At 40.0% G+C, this 22778-nt stretch overlaps 1 protein-coding gene across 4 annotated transcripts in view; it reads right to left on the reverse strand.

Moving 5' to 3' along the window:
- LOC307160100 (CASK interacting protein 2) overlaps window positions 1–22778 on the reverse strand; it is a 68823-nt gene that overhangs the window by 23961 nt on the left and 22084 nt on the right. For all 4 annotated transcript variants that reach the window (XM_079873948.1, XM_079873947.1, XM_079873946.1 and 1 more), the window contains exons 3-5: window positions 11748–11799; window positions 2680–2777; window positions 1197–1342 (exon numbers count right to left, since the gene is read on the reverse strand). In XM_079873948.1, coding sequence (XP_079730074.1) covers window positions 1197–1342; window positions 2680–2777; window positions 11748–11799 — 296 coding nt within the window. The remainder of the gene's footprint in view (window positions 1–1196; window positions 1343–2679; window positions 2778–11747; window positions 11800–22778) is intronic.

Here is a 22778-nt window from a genome sequence, read left to right on the forward strand (position 1 = left end):
TTAAACAAAGTAATTCTGGAAAAATTTTCAATAGAAAAAAACATTGAACAATGTCAGGCCGGCCCATTGATGCTAGAGTGATCCCTTACGGAACAGAAATATATGGGAATATACTGCAAAATATAATGCGATATATTACATAATACATTTCCATATATGGGAAACTAGTGCTTATATTTTTCAATATACTGCAATATATGCATTGGGCATGTATGGCTATATATTAATGAATATAAAATAGCATTAAATGTAATATTCACAAAGTTTTATCCTTTATTGTGTACATATATTGCACATACATTCCCTTATAAAGTTTCCCATATAAATGTGAATGTATGTTCACACACACACACATATACACACATATATATATATATATATACACATACACACACAAACATTCACAGAATGAGTTACAACAGATCTAGTTCCCAGCATGCTTTGCTTCTGTTAAAGGAAAACAAATGTTAAAATGAAGTGTTATTTAATGTGTTTTGCTCAATATTAATATAGGGTGGAGATCTGTTCGTGTTCAATGTTCTATTATTTTATAATTTAAAAGGTTTTTCTGGTTTGTCTGAGTTTTTGGGGAGACCATTGTGCCGAAGAGTAGAGGTTGACGATTGCCCCAACATAATTAAGACTATATTTACTATGTGTTAAAAGTAATGGCTGTGCACTCCTCAGTACAGTGAGTGATAGTCTAAAGTTAAATACTTTAGTACATGCAGGTGTGCTTGAGCTTTTGCTAACTAGCTTGAAAATATGAGACATTTACAATGTAAATAATAAAAAGTTAGACATTATATAATATATTACATTATATATTTCTCTATATATGTGTGTTTATTTTGCTTGAGTAAATATATCTGCAATATATTACACACGCAGTACCATATCTGATCACATATACATCTATATATTATGAACTGTATTACTGAAGAAAAAAATGTCATACATTATGATATATTAGTAAATACTCTATATAGTATATATAGTAGATATATTAGTAACACAATATATTATTCAAATATACGGTTAAACCATTGAATATATTGATCATTCATATATGGGGAATATATTTTTGTTCCATAAGGCATAAACTGCTCTGCCATTTGTTTTTGTGACATGTTTATGTCGTGTCTGATACCAGCAACTGTTTTGAAGCATCTGAGTGCGGGCTAATGGATACGCACCACCTCATGGTGTCCGTACTGAGCGGCCAGGTGCAGTGGAATCTGGCCGTCGTGCGACCCGCCGTTCACCGCAGCCCCTGATCTCAGCAGCATGAGCACCGAGTCAGCTTTACCCTGCCAGGCTGCGTAATGCAGCGGCCGCATCCCTGCAGAACAAAACATGCAAAATTCAGAGTTCTGTGAGCTGTGTACAAGACTGAGCAAAATGTAAGAAATAGCTCCAATTTAATTCATGTGTTGAGGCTTGTTCACACCAAGGACGATGACTATAATGATACCGATAAAGATATAGTTTTAAAAATGGGTCTAAATGTTGAAGAATAGTAGTCTGGCTATCACCAGACCAAGCTCAGTCTTTTAAGATTGAACATTAGTCTGGGGAGTCTGCTCTGTATTTTCTACTGCACAAGAGGTGTGATCAACGGGCATAGTTCAAATGACTCTGTACGCAACTGGATAGTCCTTCAACCAATCAGACCAACGATCCGGGTGACATACTTTGCAGAGCGACGCGAAAACTCCAGGCAGGAAACGTGTCAACAAACATATTGGTTTGTAGCATTGATCAGCGGTTTGCAGAAGCAGCAATGGCATCGAGCGATGTGTGCAGGAAAGTGAGTGGTATTTACACCAATTCGAGAGATTTGTTTGCTAAACTAAAGAAGCCATTGAGCATCGTCGAGAGGTTAAAAGGAATTGGATTGACTGTCGTGCGAGAGATGAGTAAATCAGATTTACGCTTGCCGTCGCTTCTCTATCGTCATCGTGTTAAACCTGCCAATAGTGCGCCAGGTGGATAAGCCAGTTTGTGATTGGTCCCCGCAGATTTGTAACGTAAGCAGGATCGAAAAATGTACAGGTTTCCAGCCTGAGCTGCAGGGCGAAATCAAATCTCCGGTCTATAGTCTAAAAGAATAGCAGAGTCCACACCACATCTAAAACGATAACAAGTTACAACACACAGAAATAATGTCATTGGAATCGCTTTCCCAATGTTTTCTTTCCAGCTGATGAGCGATAGAAACATTGACAGCCAATCAGAGTCCACCCTGTTTAAAGAGCGTGAGCATTTAAAGTGACACAATATATAAGAATACAATATATAGGGTATGAGTTTACCCCAAAATTCAGCATATAGACACAAAATGATTAGTGCAAATTCGGATTCGCTGCCTGGAGTCCAGTTGTTCCTGTGAATTGCAGCGAACCGTTTGCTTCTCTTTTCTGTAGCTTTCGGCAGTCTGTAAAAATATACCTCAGATTTCTTGTCAAGTCTATTTGTACGGTCAAATTTCAAAGCTCTTTCCCATTTTAGATGCGTTTTGTGTGTTTGTCGCGGCATTCACGCTGAAAACCAATTTTTGCCTCTCAGTGGGCGTAACTGCAGTCACTCCTGCCGACGGTGACGTCACATGCATACCCTCTATAGTTATCGTTATTTTGTAGTCATTATTCTTGATGTTAACGAGGAGGCAGGTCTAACCGTTGCTATCCTTGATGTCCACAACAGCCTGAGCCTCCAACAGCAGGGAGAGCAACTCCGTAGTGCCCGTGAGAGCAGCATGATGCAACGCTGAAAACCTGGGTGGAGGAGAAAAAAACAGAAAACTTTAAAAAGAGATGGAAAGAGTGTTGGGAAAAGCAAAAAAAGAAGGTACAGTAGAAAAGAAAACTAAGGTACAGTACTTTTGGGAAAGATGCAGGTTACAGCCAAATAATAAAGAAGCCACTCAATAACTTTTATCAGCTTAATTTGATCCCAAAGCTCACAGTTAGACTCTCATCATTCCACACTTGAGGCCATGTGGGGTCATAAAGAGAATGGAAAAATAAAAAAACTCCAGTACATGTTAGATTGCCAACAAACCAATGTCTTGTAAAAGTGCCTCGTATTGCTCAAGCTGTGGCACAATTAGAGAGTAAAGTCTGAAATTTACAAGGTTTCACGAGACAAAAAAAGAATCAGGGCGACAAGGGGGAGATATATTCAATTCAGCACAAGCTCAGGCAATGAAAAACTGTGTCCTCTGGGCACAGACGCCCTCATATGATCTGATGTTTACTGAAATGCATGACAAATTGAAATGCTACCTGTCTGGGGCGGATGTATTTTGCTAGGACATGCCGAAACCAAAGCAAGACCTCTAACAGAAGAGTAACAGGGCTGTCTTCAACCACCCCTCCTCTAACACTTCAGACGTCCCGGACGTAAATCTCCTTCCAGAATCTTGTCTTAGTGAAGTCCTCACCCACAGCCATTACTGCAAACATATCACTTTTAGGAGGGGAAGCTGTCACTTGAGGCACAAGTGGCCCCATTAAGAATGAGCCGAGTTTGATTTGGCAAGTACAACATTACTGTAGTGCTTTTGGAATAAACGGTGCACCGGTGGCTGAATAGCCTACATTTCCCCCTTAATATATTTAAATGTCAAGTCACAGCTTGGCTGTCATTACTAAAACAATGACCTTTGACTATGACTTGTTGCTCTTATGCTTGCGAGGTAAGTCAAGTCAAGTTTATTTATATAGCGCTTTTCACAATACAGATTGTATCAAAGCAGCTTCACAGTATTAAATTAAAATAATACATCAATGTTTGTTTCTAGTGGAAAACGTCCACGTTCGGTAATGCTGATCAATAGTATTGTTGATTGATTAATTAAATTAAATATCCCCAACTGAGCAAGCCAAAGGCCTAAGCTCTGTTGCAAAACCAACGAGCTGCCCTTCTATCAGTTACCTACATAGATACGCTCGATTACACTACACAACTTTTGAATCAATTTGCAAACGCTAGTTTCCAAGTCAGATCCAGTCTTTTGTCCGTTGGAGTTGACAGATTTCACAGAAAAGTACAGACTCTGATGTTTTAGCTTCAGACTTTGATTCCATCCAGTTAGAGGATCTTAAACATGTTTGATATTTTAAGCCAATTTTAAAACAATATTGTTGTTATTTGTCATGCATCTTCCAGCAACAAGGCACACATTTCTGTGTTTGTTGCGTTCGGAACGACTTGAAAGTCTGGTAGTGTGTGATCCTCAGTCATTTAGTGTATGATGCTCAGTTTTTCTTTGTAAGTATTAATAAAGTCGGCAAGTGTATGATACATAGTGTTTTAAAACCTGTTCAGAAAAGTCATGTAGTGTAATCCAGGCAGCATTGCACTGGAAACTGAACCTCGTGAAGGACCCTTTCGGGACACTTTAAGAGACAACTGATTTCAAAAGAGTGCATTTTGGGATTGCCTTCTTTGTAAAGAATATATGAAATGCTGCTTTAGAAATTTGCCAAAAGGCGGCGTCTTAGAAGGCAGAGCAATCATGCTGCTGATCTTTGTGTCCGGAGTGCCTACAAAGCCTTAAAAAGCTGCCTTCATGGGCAGCTCACAAGTTTTTGGAAGTCTTGGACAAGAAACAAATCCTACATTTCTAGATTCCTGCAGCATCAGTCTGGAAATTTTACCTTAACCCACAACATGCCTGACTCATCTTATCAAGAATCATTGAGAAACATCTTATGTGGTCTACCTTGCAATGCAGATATTTTGGCCCAACATTTTATCACACTAAAAGTAGATGATCAGATGCTTTTACTCAATAAGAATCCAAATGGGGTTAGCCAAAGGAGCCATTCATTTCCTGAACCCATGACCTCAGACTAGCTTCTTGGAGCAGACAGCTGTTTCTATTAGATGTGAAATGGCACAGTACAGACCAGTAGAGTGGAAACGGATCAGACTGGATAAATATGATGGCTGAAGTTGATTATTTTCATGAAGGCACTGAGACTCCAGCTGAGGGAAAACACTTTGCCGACTGTGCCTTTGAAGAGATGAATCTTTGCAAGGTCTTTCTACCCTCTGAATCACAAGCTGGTGTCAAACTCTCACATTGTGATGAATCACACAAGACACACAGTTTGCCGTGCTTAGCGGAAACGCTCAGATGTAAATCAGCTGAGACGCGGTAAGTGTCTTCACCGCGGACGTTCTCGACACTCAGCTGGTGTGACAGCTGTGAAGGTTTGAAAATGAGCAATGGTCGATGAAAGGGGGTGATGTGGCATAGTGGTTAAAACTCAGGACTAGAAAACCAGACGTTTGCTGCAAGGTCCCTGCTCCAAAGGAACAATCCCTGTACCAAATTCTACATTGATCCTTTGCATGAAAGTCCCAGAAAAACATTCCACCGTTGTTGGTATTTTACCAATAAAAAGATTCTATTAACGTAGAGATCATTATACACAATTATTACACAAAAAATCTCCACAGTCGGAGAACATTCCACGGCACTGCAACAAGAGGGCAGGTTACGGCAGGAAATGGAGACTGCCAGAGGCTCCATGGCACAAAGCAATAGGCATAACATCTGAATCTGAGGAGGGTAACGTCAGCCTCACAACTGGGACATTTGTGGCTGAGGAGAGGAAGAGAGTCAGTTCAGGCCCTGGCTGTGTCATGAGCAAGCCCACACAGGTCATGTGCCCGCAGAACCCAATTTTACGCAGCATTGGAACCACCATCATAGGGGTCATCGGATAATGTGCATTTATTTGATAACACTTTCATGTGGTACTCTCAGTTGTGTTTAATGCACTTTACCACATTTATATTCATTCCACAGAAGGACGCAGATTTCATCCCAATAACAGAGCATGAAAAGTCTGCATGTTCCGTGTGGGTCGGGTTGTGAGGTGTGGGGCTCTGGGTGAGATGGCACAATCACTCCCCTGTGCTGTATTTCTTTGTACCTCTACCTGACCCACTGATGGCCGGGCCTGAGAGCCCTGCGAGGGGATGTAGATGGTGAAAGAAACCTGTGTTGTGAAAGAGCTCTCTCTCTTGCGAACAGAAGACTGTACTCTTCTCTACCACACGTCCACACACACTTCCATCAGCTTTCTATGAAAAAACTAAAAGAAACTGGGAGCTCTGAGGAGAGATGTGTTGTTGTAGAGAGAGGTTGTTTCATCTCTCTTAATCAGTGGATCTGGAGTGGACGCCCACTTTACCAGGGAACCGGGATGAAATTCATGCTAGCCTGAATCAACAATATAACCAAATACAAATGACATTGATGATTAGGGGGCACGCACAGTAAATACTGTCATTATTTACTCAGCCTCATGTTGTTTAGAGTTCATATGAAGTATCTGATGAATGTGCTGGTTATTCTTTTCCATTTAATTACAATGAATGGGGACTGAGACTTTCAAGCCTAAAAATAATCCAAAACCACCATTAAATTATAAAAGTGCTAAAAACTGGACCATTGAGTTGAGAACCAGATCGGTCCAATTTGTGAACAATTCACCCTGTCAACTCACAATTTTTTTTGTGAACCAGAAGAAACAAATCATTCAAAAGATCTGACTCAAAAGAATATTTTCTTCATAAAACGGACATCGCTTCTTCTCACATTAATGTGCCATGAAGAGCTAGGGTAGATGCTAATATTTTCAGTCAGGACAGCAGCTCAACTTGCCCTTCCAACATTTTCAATGACCCAGTCACACTTAAAATTTAACTTATTATTTACATGTTAAAAGTATAATACATGAAATATATTAAAATATAAATAAATTTGAATGGCTACCAATAAAAACAAACAAACATAAAACAACATTATATTTAAATGAGCAGAATTAGCAACAATTTTGCATACATGACAGAAAAGCAAATGTTATAAAAACAAACAAACAAAATTTTGTGAAAATGCAGCACTGGCCCGACAGGACAAGTGTGAGTACTGTCATCTAGCCTTGGGCCATCCTTAACGTTAAGCCTTGCCCACAATAAACATTTAAGGGAATATGTTAGTACAGGTACACCCTAAAGCTGTTTCTAAACCTTTAGAACACTGTAAACACATTCAACAACAATAAAAATGTCAATAAGGGATTAATACTGCACTTCATCCTTAAAATGTTTCAAACATACTGTACAATGAAAGTTGTTCGATTAATTGGAATCATGTTCTACCATGTTCTTCATCAGTTACAAGATTTGGCTGCATTTCGCAATCACACCAGACAAAAACAGAGTTTTGCACCCCAGGAAATATCAAGAGCGGGTCAGACAGTCCGATGACTGCCCGCAGCGATATCGAGCAGTTGTTGATTTACCCACAAACACACAATTCGGAAAAGTTCCCAGAACTCAGCGAGGGTCTTGTGTTACAAGCCCTGTCCACTTTCGCCTTCATTTCGCGGGATGTCAGGACGGATTTGATGCGTACTGGCAGCGCGGCCCTGGGTGGACAAAGGACAGGGCTCCAAAGAGTCCCTCTCACACCGGCCTGGCCATTCATTCACACACATTCCAGGACGTTTGCCATGGAAACGCCCCCCATACAAATCCCAACAGTTCCCCAGAAAGTCAAAGGCGGCTCAAATACTAATTTGTCTCACAGACAAGCAAAACCTTCAGTGCTACACCACTATTATTTGCTGGAACCCCCCACCACCACCACCACCCAAACCAAGCATTTAATGTTTTTTCACTTTTACTAACAGACCTGAGCATGCAAAACTATTGCAAACTTTCACAATCAAAAGTACAGTTTATGATGCATGCTGAGTTCATCATTAGGTGGCATGCAGAAACAAGGGCTTTCCCAACAGTGTTGCAACTCCAACATAGTTTAGATGGGTGTATCTGGCGAATGCATGTTCAGATCCAAAATCACAATATTTTTTTTTAAATAATAACTAAGCACATTCTGACCAAAAATTCTCATTGCCACAATGACTTTTCACAATGACACAAAATTTTTATTCATTTTTTCATTATCCTCAGATGTGATTCCCATTATCTCATTCTAAATACTGTATTATTTTTTGATTGGCATAACATAAATACATAACAAACTGTAACACCTTTTACAATATAGTGGATATTATTTTATATTATATATATATTAAAATATTTACTTATTTATTTACTCATTACAGTCTTGAAAATTTGGTGAGAAATGTGATTTTATGTAAATTATATGGAGACCTACACATGATATGCAGACAAATATATATATATCGTGGCCACAAATTAAAGGCACAGTAAGAATTTTGGATTAAAATATCCAAAAACCACTAGAACAATGTTATATACTGTATTTTGTTGACTTGTGTACTTACATTATCCCAAATGTTTCCAACAATGTTTAAATCCAGAGAAATCAGCTATTTTAACCAGTGTAACGGACCGTGTTATTGTGTCGCCTGTCAATGACGTCATATCCGCGCTACACTCGAGTTCTGGTTTACTTCTGTAGAAACCACGGAAACACCAGCGAATCTTTAAAACATTATGTTTTATTGGACAGATGAGGAACTGTTTGGATATTTTTATAGACAGAAAACAAATCATTGTTATACATCTCAACACTCTTATTGTTTGAAACTCTCGTTTTCTTGATTTACTGCGAGTAACATGTTTGTGTCTTGCATCGGAGACAACGTAATTTTGTCAAGTGGCTAACATAGCATAATCAGAAAGAGCTTTATTTGTAGTAACAGTAATACAGCATTTTCTCCACCTTACAATACATCTTGAAATGAGTTGCATGCCGTTTAGCAACACAAGTCATCCAGCTTTTATTAATATAATATTCTTATATTGATCTTAGATTACTGCAGCAGCAACATGTGCCTCATGCCAGTCACAAAGCGAACGTAGAGTAAAGTTATAACTTTCAACACGCTCAAATATATTTTGTTGTGTTGACCAAGTAAAACAGCGCTGCATTACCTCACAATTTTAATCCGTAAAAATAAAGTGACCTGTATGAGTAGCAATTCAGCACTTTTCTTTAGAATAATTCTAAAATTTAAATTTTAAATTATTTTATAAACTAAAATAATGTGTATTTAAGTGATCAAACGTAACTGTAATAAAGTTCAGGTTCAGGGATGAATGAGGCGAACGTTAATCGTAACTTTAACCGCAACTTTATTCGTAAAATAAACATAAACATCAAAACGAAATGAGATTCAGCGGGCGACTGCGGCATTTAAGAATATTCTTAAATGCCGCAGTCGCCCGCTGAATCTCATTTCGTTTTGATGTTTATAAAAAAACAAAAACAGCAATGTAAAATGTCCCAAGCTCTCGCTCCCGTCCTGCTTCACACCACAGTAACGTTAATAAAACTTGAATACATTCGCTCATCCGTGAACATGATTTCTGCCTGAGTCCCATTGGATTGCTTTCCATCGGCTGTGGAGGTGAAGACGACACTCCCATGATTCCACACTCATTCATTCCATCATCAAGCTACGCCTTTGTTTTTTTGAATGAGCAATATTTAGCGGTGAAACTTACATACTGTGCCTTTAATCATTTGTTCTCTCATTTCAGTAAATCATGGCCACGTTGTACAAATTCGTTCACCCGTTTTGATTGAACTAAAACAATGGAACAAATTATTATATTTTGAGCATGATTTACTTTAAACAACAAGGGAACGAATTAGTAAAACGTGCTGATATATTAGCAAGTTGTGGGAACTATTTGTTCATTCATTGCCACAATATACTAGCCTGGGTTTCCCCATGATGCCTTGAGCGCAGCGCAATTTTATTCACGCTGCTAGGCAGCCTGGACACCATGGACCAGATTTTCCCCTCAAAAAGGGGACCAATCACAGAACGGGGAGGGAGCAGCAAGACGATGATGACGTCTATGCGACACACCGAAGCAGTTTGTTTATATCTATGGATCCAACATGGCATCAGACGCGAAGTTACCTTTCGCTGCAGCCTTAGATAGTGTTCTAAGTAGTTTAGAACGCAAGTTTATTTCGTCTTCTTCCTCGTCGAATTTCTGTCGCTCTACATACGTCATCTGGTATAATTGAAACGATTGGCTATGAGCTACGTACAGGCGCATTTGATAGACATTTGTAGCGCCCAATAAACGGCTCTGGGCATTCGTAAACCACGCCTCAAATATGAGAAAATGAACATGTGGTTCCCAGACCACGTCTCAATGAGAAGAGGTCTGACGTTAGCCAGGCTAACAATATACCTATTTTTTACCGCATGTCATGTGCAGGGCTCTGTATAATTATAATGTATTGTCACACAGCAAAAAATCCTAATGGTCCTCAAAATTTGCTTAATTTAATAATTTAATACATAAAAATATTTTCTCATTTTTATGATTTTGGAGAGTAGTATGTAGTATTTTGTATAAGTGTGAATAGATTGTTTTTAGATAGGATGGCGTAATAGATTTTTTTTTTTTTTTTTTTTTTTTTTTTTTGAGCATGGTTTATTATGAAATGTGTTCATATGTTGCTGAAATGATCATATGTTGAAGATTTCGTAAGATTCAGATTCCTCTGCCTACACATGGGTGAGTCTATGTACTTTATTCCCATTAATAAGTGATACAGGTCTCTGCATGACTGTGTTACACATACTCTGAGTGAGTTCAACTACATCCTTTCAACCATTTTCCTGTTTTCCTCTACTGTCAGTAAGTTTCCATTGGATAGAGATGTTATATAACAAAAGCCGGTCAGTAGATACCATGGCAACTTAACCAAACAAAATAAAACAACGTGACTGATGCATCTTGTTCAAACTAAGAGTGGACCGCTTTAAAGACCTGAGACGTCAGCCAGTCTAATCCAAAAGTAATATTTCTGGTTATCCATTTAAAATGCCATATAGTGGCAGATTTGTTCACACCAGCTACACAAGAAAGCATAGATCAGCACTCAACAACTACCATAAATCTCCATCCATCATTCCCTGTTTTCCTTTTGCCTTTCCCATCCGGCCTCAATAATGGCTGTTCGGTGCTTTGTAAACACTCCTATCGAATTCGTCACGGTCCTTGTCCACGAATGGCCATCTCTGACCCCTCGACTGGCCCACCCCCCTTTCTCTTCTTTACGACAGAGAGGTGGGGGGGGCGACCCAAAAAACAAGCACCTAAATGTCACCAAAGTCTCGACTTAAATATATGAGGTCAATGTACCGTTTTACAGCCCTGAGAGAGGCCCATCTTATCTCAAAGACACTGTTGACATAGCATGTTTTAATGGACTGTGGGAGCAACGATACTTGGTCAGTTTAAGATGAACCACAGGTAAGGGATCTAGTCTTATAAACACAGGCTAATATCTCATAGTGCACTTAGTGTGTATATGCAGTTGGCCAAACATGATGATTTCAGCAAAGATGGATGAAGACACGGCCGAGTTATTATTCAGTGGTCTGTCAGAGAACAAACAGAGAGGTTAGAGGTGTGTGGAGAGGACATTTACAGCAATTTAGCTTAAGACGGTACCACAAATGTGCTGATGTGATTCAACAACTTCACAAAAGCTTGTCCCTGTCAATTTCAAAACTAATCATGATGCATCACAGAGGAAGTCAACATGCATGAACACGATCACACTGACACTCTCAGGGAACGTGAGGCTGTGAGATAAATATAAAGTTAAAGAAATGCTGTGAAAGTGTTCACTGACTGACCCTGTGTCCTGACCTGGACACGTCCTTATGAGATTCACCCACAACAGCACAATGACTCACCCGTCTGGATCCTGATAGTTGATGTTCAGCCTCTTGGTGGAGCCCAGTAACTCTACAACACAAGATAAAGTACACAGACGTCAGCTTCACATGAAGAAAGTCAATAGAAAAATTATACTTTTGAAGCAAAACAAGACGCTAGGGCTGAGATTTGCATCAAAACCTCACATTTGAGACACAACCTGGAATTGTGTACAGTGTAAAGAAAGTCAAAGTGGTTTAGATCTGATGGTGAACTGATACTAATGACTAGAAAGCAGGGTGCCCAATTATATTTTTACTATTTGGTCTGGCTAGTATTTCAACTATCACCAATTGCATCACACCAGCGTGGCTGTAAATCTCCATTGATTCGGTCTAGTTCTTGAGTTGCCCGTTTGTCTCTAGGTCCTGAGTCCATCCTAAAGACTCATGGCTGATATGCCACATGAAGCAAATGAGAGGACTGTGTGTTGACAGGCTGTCTTTCATTCACGGTACTCTGTGTAATGTGTGATGATCTCTAATAGACTCTCATCAATACACAGGATCAGCAACCAGGTACAACGTACAGAAACACAGACATATTCACTTGAATTTTACAACAACCTGTAACTAATTGGATAGTTTGAAGAGAGCACTACGTAGGGTTTGAGTGTTTGTAGGCCTTGCTAGGTAGTTGCTAATGTGTCGAGTGGTTGCTCTGGAAAAATAGATGTATTATGAGTGGACGCTAGATTTCTGCAAGGCAGATGTTAGAGTGTTCCTGATGGTTTGAAGGTGGTTATTAGACAGATATATTTTGGTGCCATTAGCGGTGCAGAAATGACTGCACCTTTAACTTTCAGGTTCATAACTTCATGCTAAATGGGTCTTTCCCATTAGAGCCCCGGAGGACGTCTGGGATCCAGACTGATGAGATGGTCTGAGGACCTCTGGGGTTTCCTGTTAGCTTACTAAGAGATACAGCACTAAATAACACTGTCTCTTCCTGTGAACAATAAAGGGCACTTCATTAACCTCTGACCTCTGCCTGACCTCACTGGCCAGCTCAGGGGACGTTAAACTGGCAGGAGAATGGAAAATGAGAGACCACTCAATAGTGATCTTGGAGTCTTTGATCTTCAGCAATGGTTGCCCTTAAGGGAGACAATTCTTCACTGTAGCAAATGGACAGTGTCTGAAGACCATAAGCCAATATGCCAAAACCCTGATTCACCACATCCCTTCAAAATGTTCACAGAAGGTTTGTAAAATGATGTCTGTTTTTTTACTATTTAGCTTCTAAAAACTTCTTCTGAAAGTGAAATGCATGGCTAGTTTGTTGATACACTGAAATCATTTTCAGAGATGTTAATTACTGTCAGAAGGTACGAAGATATGGAGATAATTTACACTTGGAAATGTGACCTGAATTCTTTTCCATGCTCCTATATTATATTTTGTTTCATTATTCAATCTACATGTTCTGTTTTACACCAGCTTTCATTTTGTACTTCCAAATCCTTCCTGAGTAATGACAGAACAATTTAACCAGACCACAGGAACGTCACAGGAACCACAATGTCCGCCTAAAGGTGAATCGACTGTTTGTATTCCCAGTTCGGTGAGGTCAAAGTTCAAGACACGGGGGCATTGGGATAGAATTGGACCTAGAACACAGACACTGGATACACCCACGATGTGGTGTCACAGTGATGATCCATCGCCCCTTCCTTATTATGAAGCTGTCACAGCCATGAGTGACCAAAACACACAAAAAACCTTTGAAGTCAAGCTCTATAACCTCAATCCACAGGAGCGGTTAATCGACATGGTCTGAATGAAACCTAGTTACCTTCCATACATAATGAGAAGCTTTGAAGTGAAGAGCTCTTCCTTAAAGAATGGAAAACAATCTGAACCAGAATCGCTAATTTGCTTAGGTTATTTCACTTCACAATTCCATTAACGATTCTTTTAGTACTTTTGAGAGAGCTGATTTGTGTCTGCCTGATTTGAGTCTTTTTGACCAATTCATTAAAAAGAACCTGCTAAAAAGAGTCATTTGTATGTGAACCGGACTACACTGGTCGTGCTAAAAAAAACACACCTTCTAAAACGTTCATCTGCTAAACATTTGTTCAAGTTATTTTTAATGTCGTTTATGAGCAAGAAAAAGCACCTCCTCTTTGGTTACCACACTGCTCAGGCTTAGAATAACTACTTATTTTTTTATGCTAAAAGTGGCAGGCATAAAGCAGAAAGGGTTTTCCGCCACAAGAATGCATTTGGCCATTTTAGCTCAACTCTGCACAATTGAGAATTTAGCTCTTGAACTCCAATGCAGACTTCAGGTTTCTGCTTGTTTTTGTGAAGTATTTTGTAAAAAAAAGAAAGCACTAAATTTAGACAACCACTGCTTATATCAAAAGTACACAATTATATGTTCATCTACAAAAGAACAGCCAACGCCTTTCACTACTATAACTGACAATGTGTTGGAGCCAAGCTGTAAACATACACACCCAAAGGAAAAGCATGGCTTATGATTTTACTCTAGCTGGAGTCACACAGATAGATTGTGCAGCCATATTAAAATATCACAGGCTTTGTTGCACAGGTAGTCAAACCAAAACGGCTATGGTCTAGGTCTATGGTTTAAATTCTAGAGTTTTGCTGCACGCACTCAGAAACATGCGGACAGGTCTACGAATGAGAACTTTGTGACTGATGAGTTGCGCTGGCACAGCAGTTAAAGATACAAGCTGGAAACCCAAGAGTCTATTTTATGCCTGATTTTGGTTCATTTGGTTAGTTTGAGTGCATTTGAAAAAGTGGTCAGGCTTCGCTAAGTTTCTATTGAAACTTACAGATGTAAATCACTATTAATAATAAAATTTGCATCTACACATGGCAGTATTGCTGCAAGCTGTATATCGCTAGTTCGCTAGTTTTGCATACCTTGCATACCATATAATATAACAATGATCACCTTTTTGTCATGGAGCGTTACTTAGTACAATGTATGGCCAAAATTTCAACACAACACTATGGTGGCTGTAAGAAAGGTCTTCAGGATCAGTAGAAACTTTCAGGCAGATATGTTGGAGCTAAATTCTGCAGGAAATTGAACCAGCAGGAACAGGACTGGACGCCCCTGACCTATTTGGTAAAGGTCTCACTGTGCGTTTTATTCCAGAACATGCAAGTGCAGTAGATGGACTGTCTCAAAAAATGAACTCTTGAATGATTCTTACTTTTCCCTTAGGTTGCACTCACAGCTGCTACTGTATCTAACAAACCGTCATCAAGTGTGGCTTTGATCCTTCAGCTAAATGTTTGATGTTTGATTTCCATACACCGGCTCCTTCCTGCACACCAACCCGCCCTGAGCAGTCATGATGAACAATGGCTTAATGACTGGCAACCTTCCTCTTCGGTAATGGCTACTTCTTGATTAAACAGAAAGAAAGCAGTCAAAAGGAAGGGGTGGACTGCCTAGCATCTGTGGCTGTTTCAAATGTTTGAGGCCTGAAGAATTTCAACAGAAAGTCAGAGGTGGCAGATTCCAGGAAGTTCACAGCTCCATTCGAGTCCTCTTGACCTGACAATGGAACGCTTGCAGTGCTGGGAGATTACATGTTTGGAGAAGGAGAAATGCACTTCTACTGGTCCTCTTATCGGCAGTGTAAATGAGGCTGGCGACAGCTACCCCTCTGTATTTTTGTACCATATCATCTTGCTCACAAAACTAGGTTGTTTCAGAGCCCTGCAGAAAACGAATTGCAAAAACCAAGTACACTACAAAATAAGTTTGGCCATATAGTATACATGTTTGGCCATATAGTATACTCATTTTCTTAGCACTTGCTTGATTATGTCACCGGAAGCATGAGATCATAGGAAGAAGGAATTAGGCTTCCTATAGTAGCCCTAGAATTTACTTAAGGTAACATCCATATCCTGTCATCAAGACTTCCTCCAGCACTTCAGTGAACATCTGGGATCTTTTCCACATCTACAGACAGAAATCTTAGACACTGATCAGGGCAAATGCATCATCCCTCTCACCGTCAAGCTCTTTCTCTTAACCAGTCTCAAGTTACGTAATGACACCAAATTCCAACCCATCTACATTGTTCTGGTCATCTTTCTAGCTCTTGTGAAGCGCACATAGATACCGTGCACAACGAGAGACAGGGAGGCGCAGTGCACTTCTGCACCAGCGGGCAAAGACAAACCCATTTCAGTTCACCTACCATGTCTTTGGTGGTCTTCTTTGTTTACACGTTGTTTTCTTCATGGAAGAATACACTTCCCTTTGTGAGTCACTTTTCCGGTTTGTGCTATCCCAAACCAGAGGTGGGGAGGGAAGAGGGGGTGTCCGAAGGGATTGTTAGAGCAGGGACAGAGGGTGCAAAAGCAAGTGTGACCCTTGGCGAGATTAGGTGGGGGGTCTGTTGACACAGGCCCCATCGAAAGCAGCCAGGCTTTCAAGGACTTGGGATAGGCCCCTTATTGCACTTCCTTCCCTAGACCATTGTTCCAAAAACTAGGATCAGTTAGACTATTGTTTACGTTCAGTCTTCCCCAGTAAAACACTTCCAGGTCTCTATACAGAGGGTGAGAAGATCCCCTGGTGAGCTCACTCAAGAAACACTTTTGTTGTTCTTGCTTCTAGTGGTTAGCACATGTGGCACGGCACTTATCGTCTACGGCTTGAACTTATTCCATGGCAGTTCCTTGTGTCACAAAATGGCCACGGTGGCCTCTCTCTGGATTAAACATAACATCAAAAATATAGACTTGGGAAGTTCAATCTGATTCTGGTAATCAGCTATATTTCAATGAATCGTTTTAATGTTTCGTTTGTGCCATCACTTACAGTGATCATGGAAGAAAACAAGACATTATTATTTCTTACCGTGTATTTTACTGCATTGAACTTTTTAACATCTACAATTTACTTGGCAACAATGGCTTTTACTTCAAACTGAAGATTCCTCTGATTGCAAAATCTGAACTATTAGCCAGCCCTGAGCACTATGAGATGTGTCAGGCTGTCAGTTAAACTACCTACTCTACATGTCATATGCAGCTAAGACAAAAATGGGGAAAAATGAAACACAAAGCTAGAGGAAACTGAGCCAAGTAATGTGTTCTACACTATCCCCAGCAGTTCCCCTGAGATGATCACTGCAGCATTACCGGCAAAACATTGCCTGTGAACGGAGATAAAGGTAAACAACTGCCCCAGCTCATAGTAGCCGCGTTTCCACTGTCGAATTCTAGTGCGTGTCAGGGCCAGTCGCGTTTCCACTGTCACTTCCGGGGCTTGATCGGGCCTCGCCGGGGCTTCCTCTGAGCCAATGGTCAGGGTTTTTTGGCCCGGCGAATACCTTGGTCCAAAGTGGGCCAACTCTGGCTTGAGGAGTGGTTATGAACAGAGGCGGAGTTTCCCTGAGTCAGGAGACGGCAGCGCCGGATGATTTCATATACCAGCTAATCAGCATTAAAGACTTTTAAAATCATTTTAGCTCAAAACTCACTTTCATGTTTGAATACCTTCTGTTTGTGATCCGATGTAGATTCTGATCACCGTATGAGGCAAAAAATATTTATACGTTACGCGATGCAAAGGACTGCACGCTAACCATTACCATAGTAAACATGGTAAATATGACCGCTTGAAGAAATCAGACAAATCATAAAGGCTATCACAATCATGTTTTTATTTTATCCATCAGTACGTCTCGTCTCTTACCGGACTGTCTGATATACATATTTAATAACTTTTTTTTCAGGAGCTTCCTCTGTTTCTCTGACTGAAAATATAACTGTATGGGGAGAGAGTGCTATAGCTCCTCAGGTCGTATTTTTGGTGGCATATTTGTAGAAATGATCATTCTTTCTAAATGTGATGTAAATATGTCCTGTAACAAATAAACAGAAACAGATGCGACTGAATAAGTAAGTGTGTCCTCTTTCTTTTGTGAAATACCGGTAAACCACTGTATTCCTGTGTGACTAATGTGCAATTTTGACACAAATTAATTCACTATGATCAATGTATCATTTTTTATTGTAAACCTGTGGTAAAACATCGATGCTTTGGGTTTTAGTAAACAACAAAAAATGCCAGCAAAAGGTCGCTTTTATCATGTTCGTTTTGCGATCTCGCTGTTTCCAGTGATTCCTTTCTGATTAGTTTTGATAAAACTTCCATTTGTTGGTGAAATGATGGATTTGTGTGACGTTTTTCCAGAGTTACAGGCGTGTTTTAGTGAAGCGCTGTGGAGCTTCTGGCCCGACAGTGGAAACGCAGCATGGTTTTGGGCCCAATGCTACTGGCCCGAGGCTTTTAGCCCGGCATGGCCCGTTTAAAGCCCTGGCTCGCACTGGCCCAACAGTGGAAACGAGGCTAATGATTCTCATTTAGGAGGGATGGCAGACCTTTTACACACTTAAACCTCTCCACACAGACTCACGTCACCCTGTTCTCAAGAACCCTGATGAAGCACTGATAACAGAGAGTCAGGTCATCCGTGAGAGATAAAGCCAGTCTTATCGGTATTATATCTTTCTTTCCAGTATTTTAGGCCTTAAACTTTGCATGCAAGAAAGAAAACCCAATTCTAAACTACTTGCAACTAAAATGGCTGCAAATGCAATGAGTGTCAATGATGACAGTCAGGAAAACTTTGTGTCTACACTTTATTTTGACATATTTCATTTGGTAAGAAGCTGTTTGTTGGTTACTTCCACTGTTTTGTACAGCACAAACATAACCCTAAGCCTAGTAATTTCGTGTCACCCCTAGATGACACTACCTCTTAACCACCATCTATTTAGTGTTATTCTGTAATTTGCCAACTACAAAAAAGTAATTTTAGGAGGCAGCGGCTCATTTTTCTTGACTCTGGAGCCTTGAGAATGTCAACAGTGACGTCTGGGAAGAATCAAGCGGGCTCAGAGTATGACTGAGGGAGGTACGGCGGATGGATTAGCGTCAAGTTTAAAGAGAAGCAGGGAACGCACAGAGTTCGTCCTGTCCTGCTATTGCTGAGGTTTGGGATGCCCTTGCCTGCTCGGGGTTAAGCATCACAGCGTGTAAATAAATAATCGTTGCAGATGGGCCCAGAGGCACATGTGGTCACGCATGCAGCCAACTCAAACACCCCGCAGAGCTCTCCCTTTAAACACATTCATCAGAGTTCTCTGAAAAAAAGTTGGAGAAAAGCTGCCTTCTTTAAACTGGAAAGACAGTTCATGCTAGGGCTACTACTAACTATTAGTTAGTTTGTAACAAACTCAGCTCCGTTCTTAATTTGGTTCCACCATTTGTTTTCTAAAGGTAGAACTTAGCTAGTGGGTTTTAAGTAATTTGTAGTCACATAATGACTTTTATCTTTATCTATACAATAAGCAGCCATCAAATTTAAGAACAGAAATTGAGAAAAGCTTTAATTGGTAAAATTACATTTCCATTGAAATACGATGCATAAATAGTCATGAAATATAATTAGTCATTTAAATACAATTTCGTTAATATATTGGTGAGTCCATTTCCACCACAGCTGAGCCAAATAGTAGCTTGCGCACAGCTGGTGCAATCGGCCCCAAGAGCCTCAAAAGGTTAAATGTCAAGAAATAAAACAGGGCTCTGAATGTGGAAAGAAAATCCATTCACTAGATTATTGAGGAGAAGAGAAAACTTCCATCTTGGCTTTCATATTGTAAGTTTTGAAGGATTAGGGTCATTTCATCCACAGCAGAAGAGGAGTTCGGAACAGGGCTGCGACGTCCCCTAAAAGGGTCAGTAAATGTTAGTTGGAGTTAATCTCAGGAGTCAGAGGGCAAAGGTTGAGCACAAGATTAGTTTTAACACCACAGTCTTAAGCTTGGGAAACAATAAGTTCCAACTGCTTTTGTGGGAGAGTGTTCAAACTCATTCCATGGTGACAAACCAATGCAAAAACAAACAAATCAAATGACCGTTGGCCTTTTTCAACAAAATGTAAAAGTTCAACGTTTGATCATTCTCTTAAACTGGAAAAGTGAAAGACGACTGTGTTCCTTCAGCACACTCAAAGTTCGGCCCAATCCTAGTCTCAATGAAGTCTCTTACATTGTTACAAACCACTTTAACGAAAATGCCAGAGTAATTTGCAATGATTCAATTTGGTTTCAAGCTAAGACCTTTCAGAATATTAGATAAAATGTACAGCTGCAGCATCCAATTTCACCAAAAGCCATTCGTGAGAGCTAGTCCTAAATGCACGAGGAAAGTAATAGAATTCACTTTCGGTTTTTGCCACGCCTTCAACTTTAAACACAAGACTGCATTTTTGAAATGGCATCAAATCACAAAACGTTTCAAAGAGCGCTGCCATTCTATAGAGAGACTGTGGCAGTCTGCCGCTGCCAAGGCCTGGATCTGTGGCCTCTGGAAGGCTATGCATATCCAAACCAAACACATTCCATGATTTTATGTCCTGAAGAAACCAATCCTGGTTTTCCTTTAAAGTCAGATAAAACAAAACGATCTCTAGAGACAGAGGAAGCAATCTCATACTAATAAATCAGTAATAGAAGTCCGTGGGTTTGCAGACTGCGTGCATGACAGATTTCTCAGCTCGGTCTCAGTCTCTGGGAGTCTGTTGTGTCAGCGGAGTCGTGCTGTCACAGGGCTAGCGGTGCAGTTAATGGGCACGTCTGTGACTGCACTGTGGTCAGGCCGTGTCACAGAGGACAGAGCAGAGTGTGAGACGCTTTCATCTCCGTGCCAAATGATGGGGCCCGGCAGCTGTGGGGCCGGCCACTGGGGAGAGCAGAGAGACAACTTAAACAACTGTAAAATCACTGATGAGCAGGTCCTCTGCAAATATGTACAAGCTGAACGCCAATTTTCAAACTGGAATGCCTGTCATTCACATTCCCTGCTCTTCACATATTGTTCACACATTGCTTCTTTAAGTGTAGTAGAGCAGTGGTTTCCAGTCCTGGTCTTGGGGAACCACTGCACAGCAGTGTCTCTCTTATCTGACACATTCACAGTGCAGTTCGTGGTGCTCTCTCCAAACAAGCTGATGATCTGAATCTGGTGTGCTAAATAAAGGTGCTTCTCAAAAAGAAGGCTGCATCCTAGTGAGGCTGTGTCCTTCATAGTCCAGAGTCCTCCTCAGCATTAAATGCTAGAATGGGACGGTCCAGTAAGTGCGCACGGCTATGTCACACATGTTGCAGCCTCCACGGTCACTTCACAAAATACTATTTAAATGTAGGGCTGTAGTCAACCAAAGAAATGCTTAGTCGACCAAAGTCCTGTCCTGCACAATGATTAGTCGACTAAAAAAAAAAAAGACGCGATGTTTTGCATTTTGATTGAACATTTATATAAACAATTGTCATAGAGCATTTATAAAACAACAATGAAAAAACGTTTTTTTTTATTTTTATTGACACCTGGGATTTACTCACCCCCGCGAAACGGTTCTCATTCACGCTTGAATAAGGCCGGCGACACACTGGCTGTGTGGCGTGAGAGTCTGTGTCTGTTTTTATGTCGACTCCCATGTTAACAGGTTGGAGTTTGCACACTGCCTGTGTGAGACACACGTCTCAGGCGCGGCTCGAGCCACGCGGAAAACGCGTGCATGCTAGAAATAGAACCGACACCTGAGTGTTCCAGCAACGGGAGTGTTCTCTGGCTAGAGCTTTTTCTTTAGGCCTATTTAAATTTCGTTTTTCTTTATTTAAATTTATTTTTTCTTTATTTAAATTTCACTTTTTCTGTATTTAAATTTCGTTTTTTTATTTAAATTTCGTTTTTCTTTATTTAAATTTCGTTTTTCTTTATTTAAATTTCATCTTTTCTGTATTTAAATTTCATTTTTTTCTTTATTTAATTTTCGCTTTTCTTTATTTAAATTTCGTTTTCTTTATTTAAATCTACCCTTTACTGTGTCAGTAATTTGTTAGTCAGAAAAATATTAGACTACCTTAAAAGTATTGCTTAAGTTAACAGACTGTGTGCGTTTTATATCACTAGTGCAGTGTCCGTTCTCGGAGAATATAAGCCCTGCTCGCGTGAGGTGCGCCGCTTCCCGCTCACGCTGTTCTGTAGTTTACTATTAATTCTGAACGTGTCGTGTCTCGCGTGTCTGTCTATATTGCACCAAATGCGACACTGCACTCCCTTGTGAAGTCGATTGGATGAACGGTTCTCGAAATAATCAAAATGCAAACGGACAGACAGACACATAGAGATTACTACCTATATTCCTTACTGAGCGCGAAGCAGCAGTGCAGCCAGCCACAGGTGCGGTTCCCGAGTGTTCTACGTGGTGCGCTAAACTGTGGAGCTGTTACAAAATAGCCTAAATTAAAGCATTTAAAGTTGGGGATAAAACATAGGCTAATTATATTTATAATACAGTAATATATAACTGCTTATAAAGGAATAAATATCAAGGAGTAAATCAATGAAAATTTCTTTATTGGTGAAAAAAAAATTAAAATAATAATTATGCGATTGGTCGACCAATGAGATTGTCAGTCGACCAAGACGGCATCGACCGATTAGTCGACTAAACGACTAAAGTTGACAGCCCTATTTAAATGTAATTTTGGAAAAATATATTGTATTAAAATGATACTTTGTATTATAAGGGTTAGGGTTAGGATAGGATATTAAGGGATAGTTCACCCAAAAGTTACAATTCTGTCATTAATTACTCACCATCATGTTGTTCCAAACCTGCAAGGCTTTTGTTCATCTTCAGAACACAAATGAAGATCTTTTTGAACTTCTGAGAAATCTGAGACAATTCTGTCCCTCTATAGACAGTCTACGTAACTACCATTTTGATGCTTCAAAAAGTTCATAAAGAGATCGTAAAACTAATCCATATAGTCCAAATTTTCTGAAGAGACACGTTCACTTTATATGATGAACAGATTTAATTTACACTTTTATTCACATATAAACTTTCATCAACTCACACATCGGTTGTGGGAAACGGAAGTTCAAGCATGTTCTCTTGATGTGCGAGAACCAATGAGGTTCAT

Source organism: Squalius cephalus, assembly GCF_949319135.1.
Source record: "Squalius cephalus genome assembly, chromosome: 1".
In the NCBI taxonomy this organism is placed as follows: Eukaryota; Metazoa; Chordata; class Actinopteri; order Cypriniformes; family Leuciscidae; genus Squalius; species Squalius cephalus.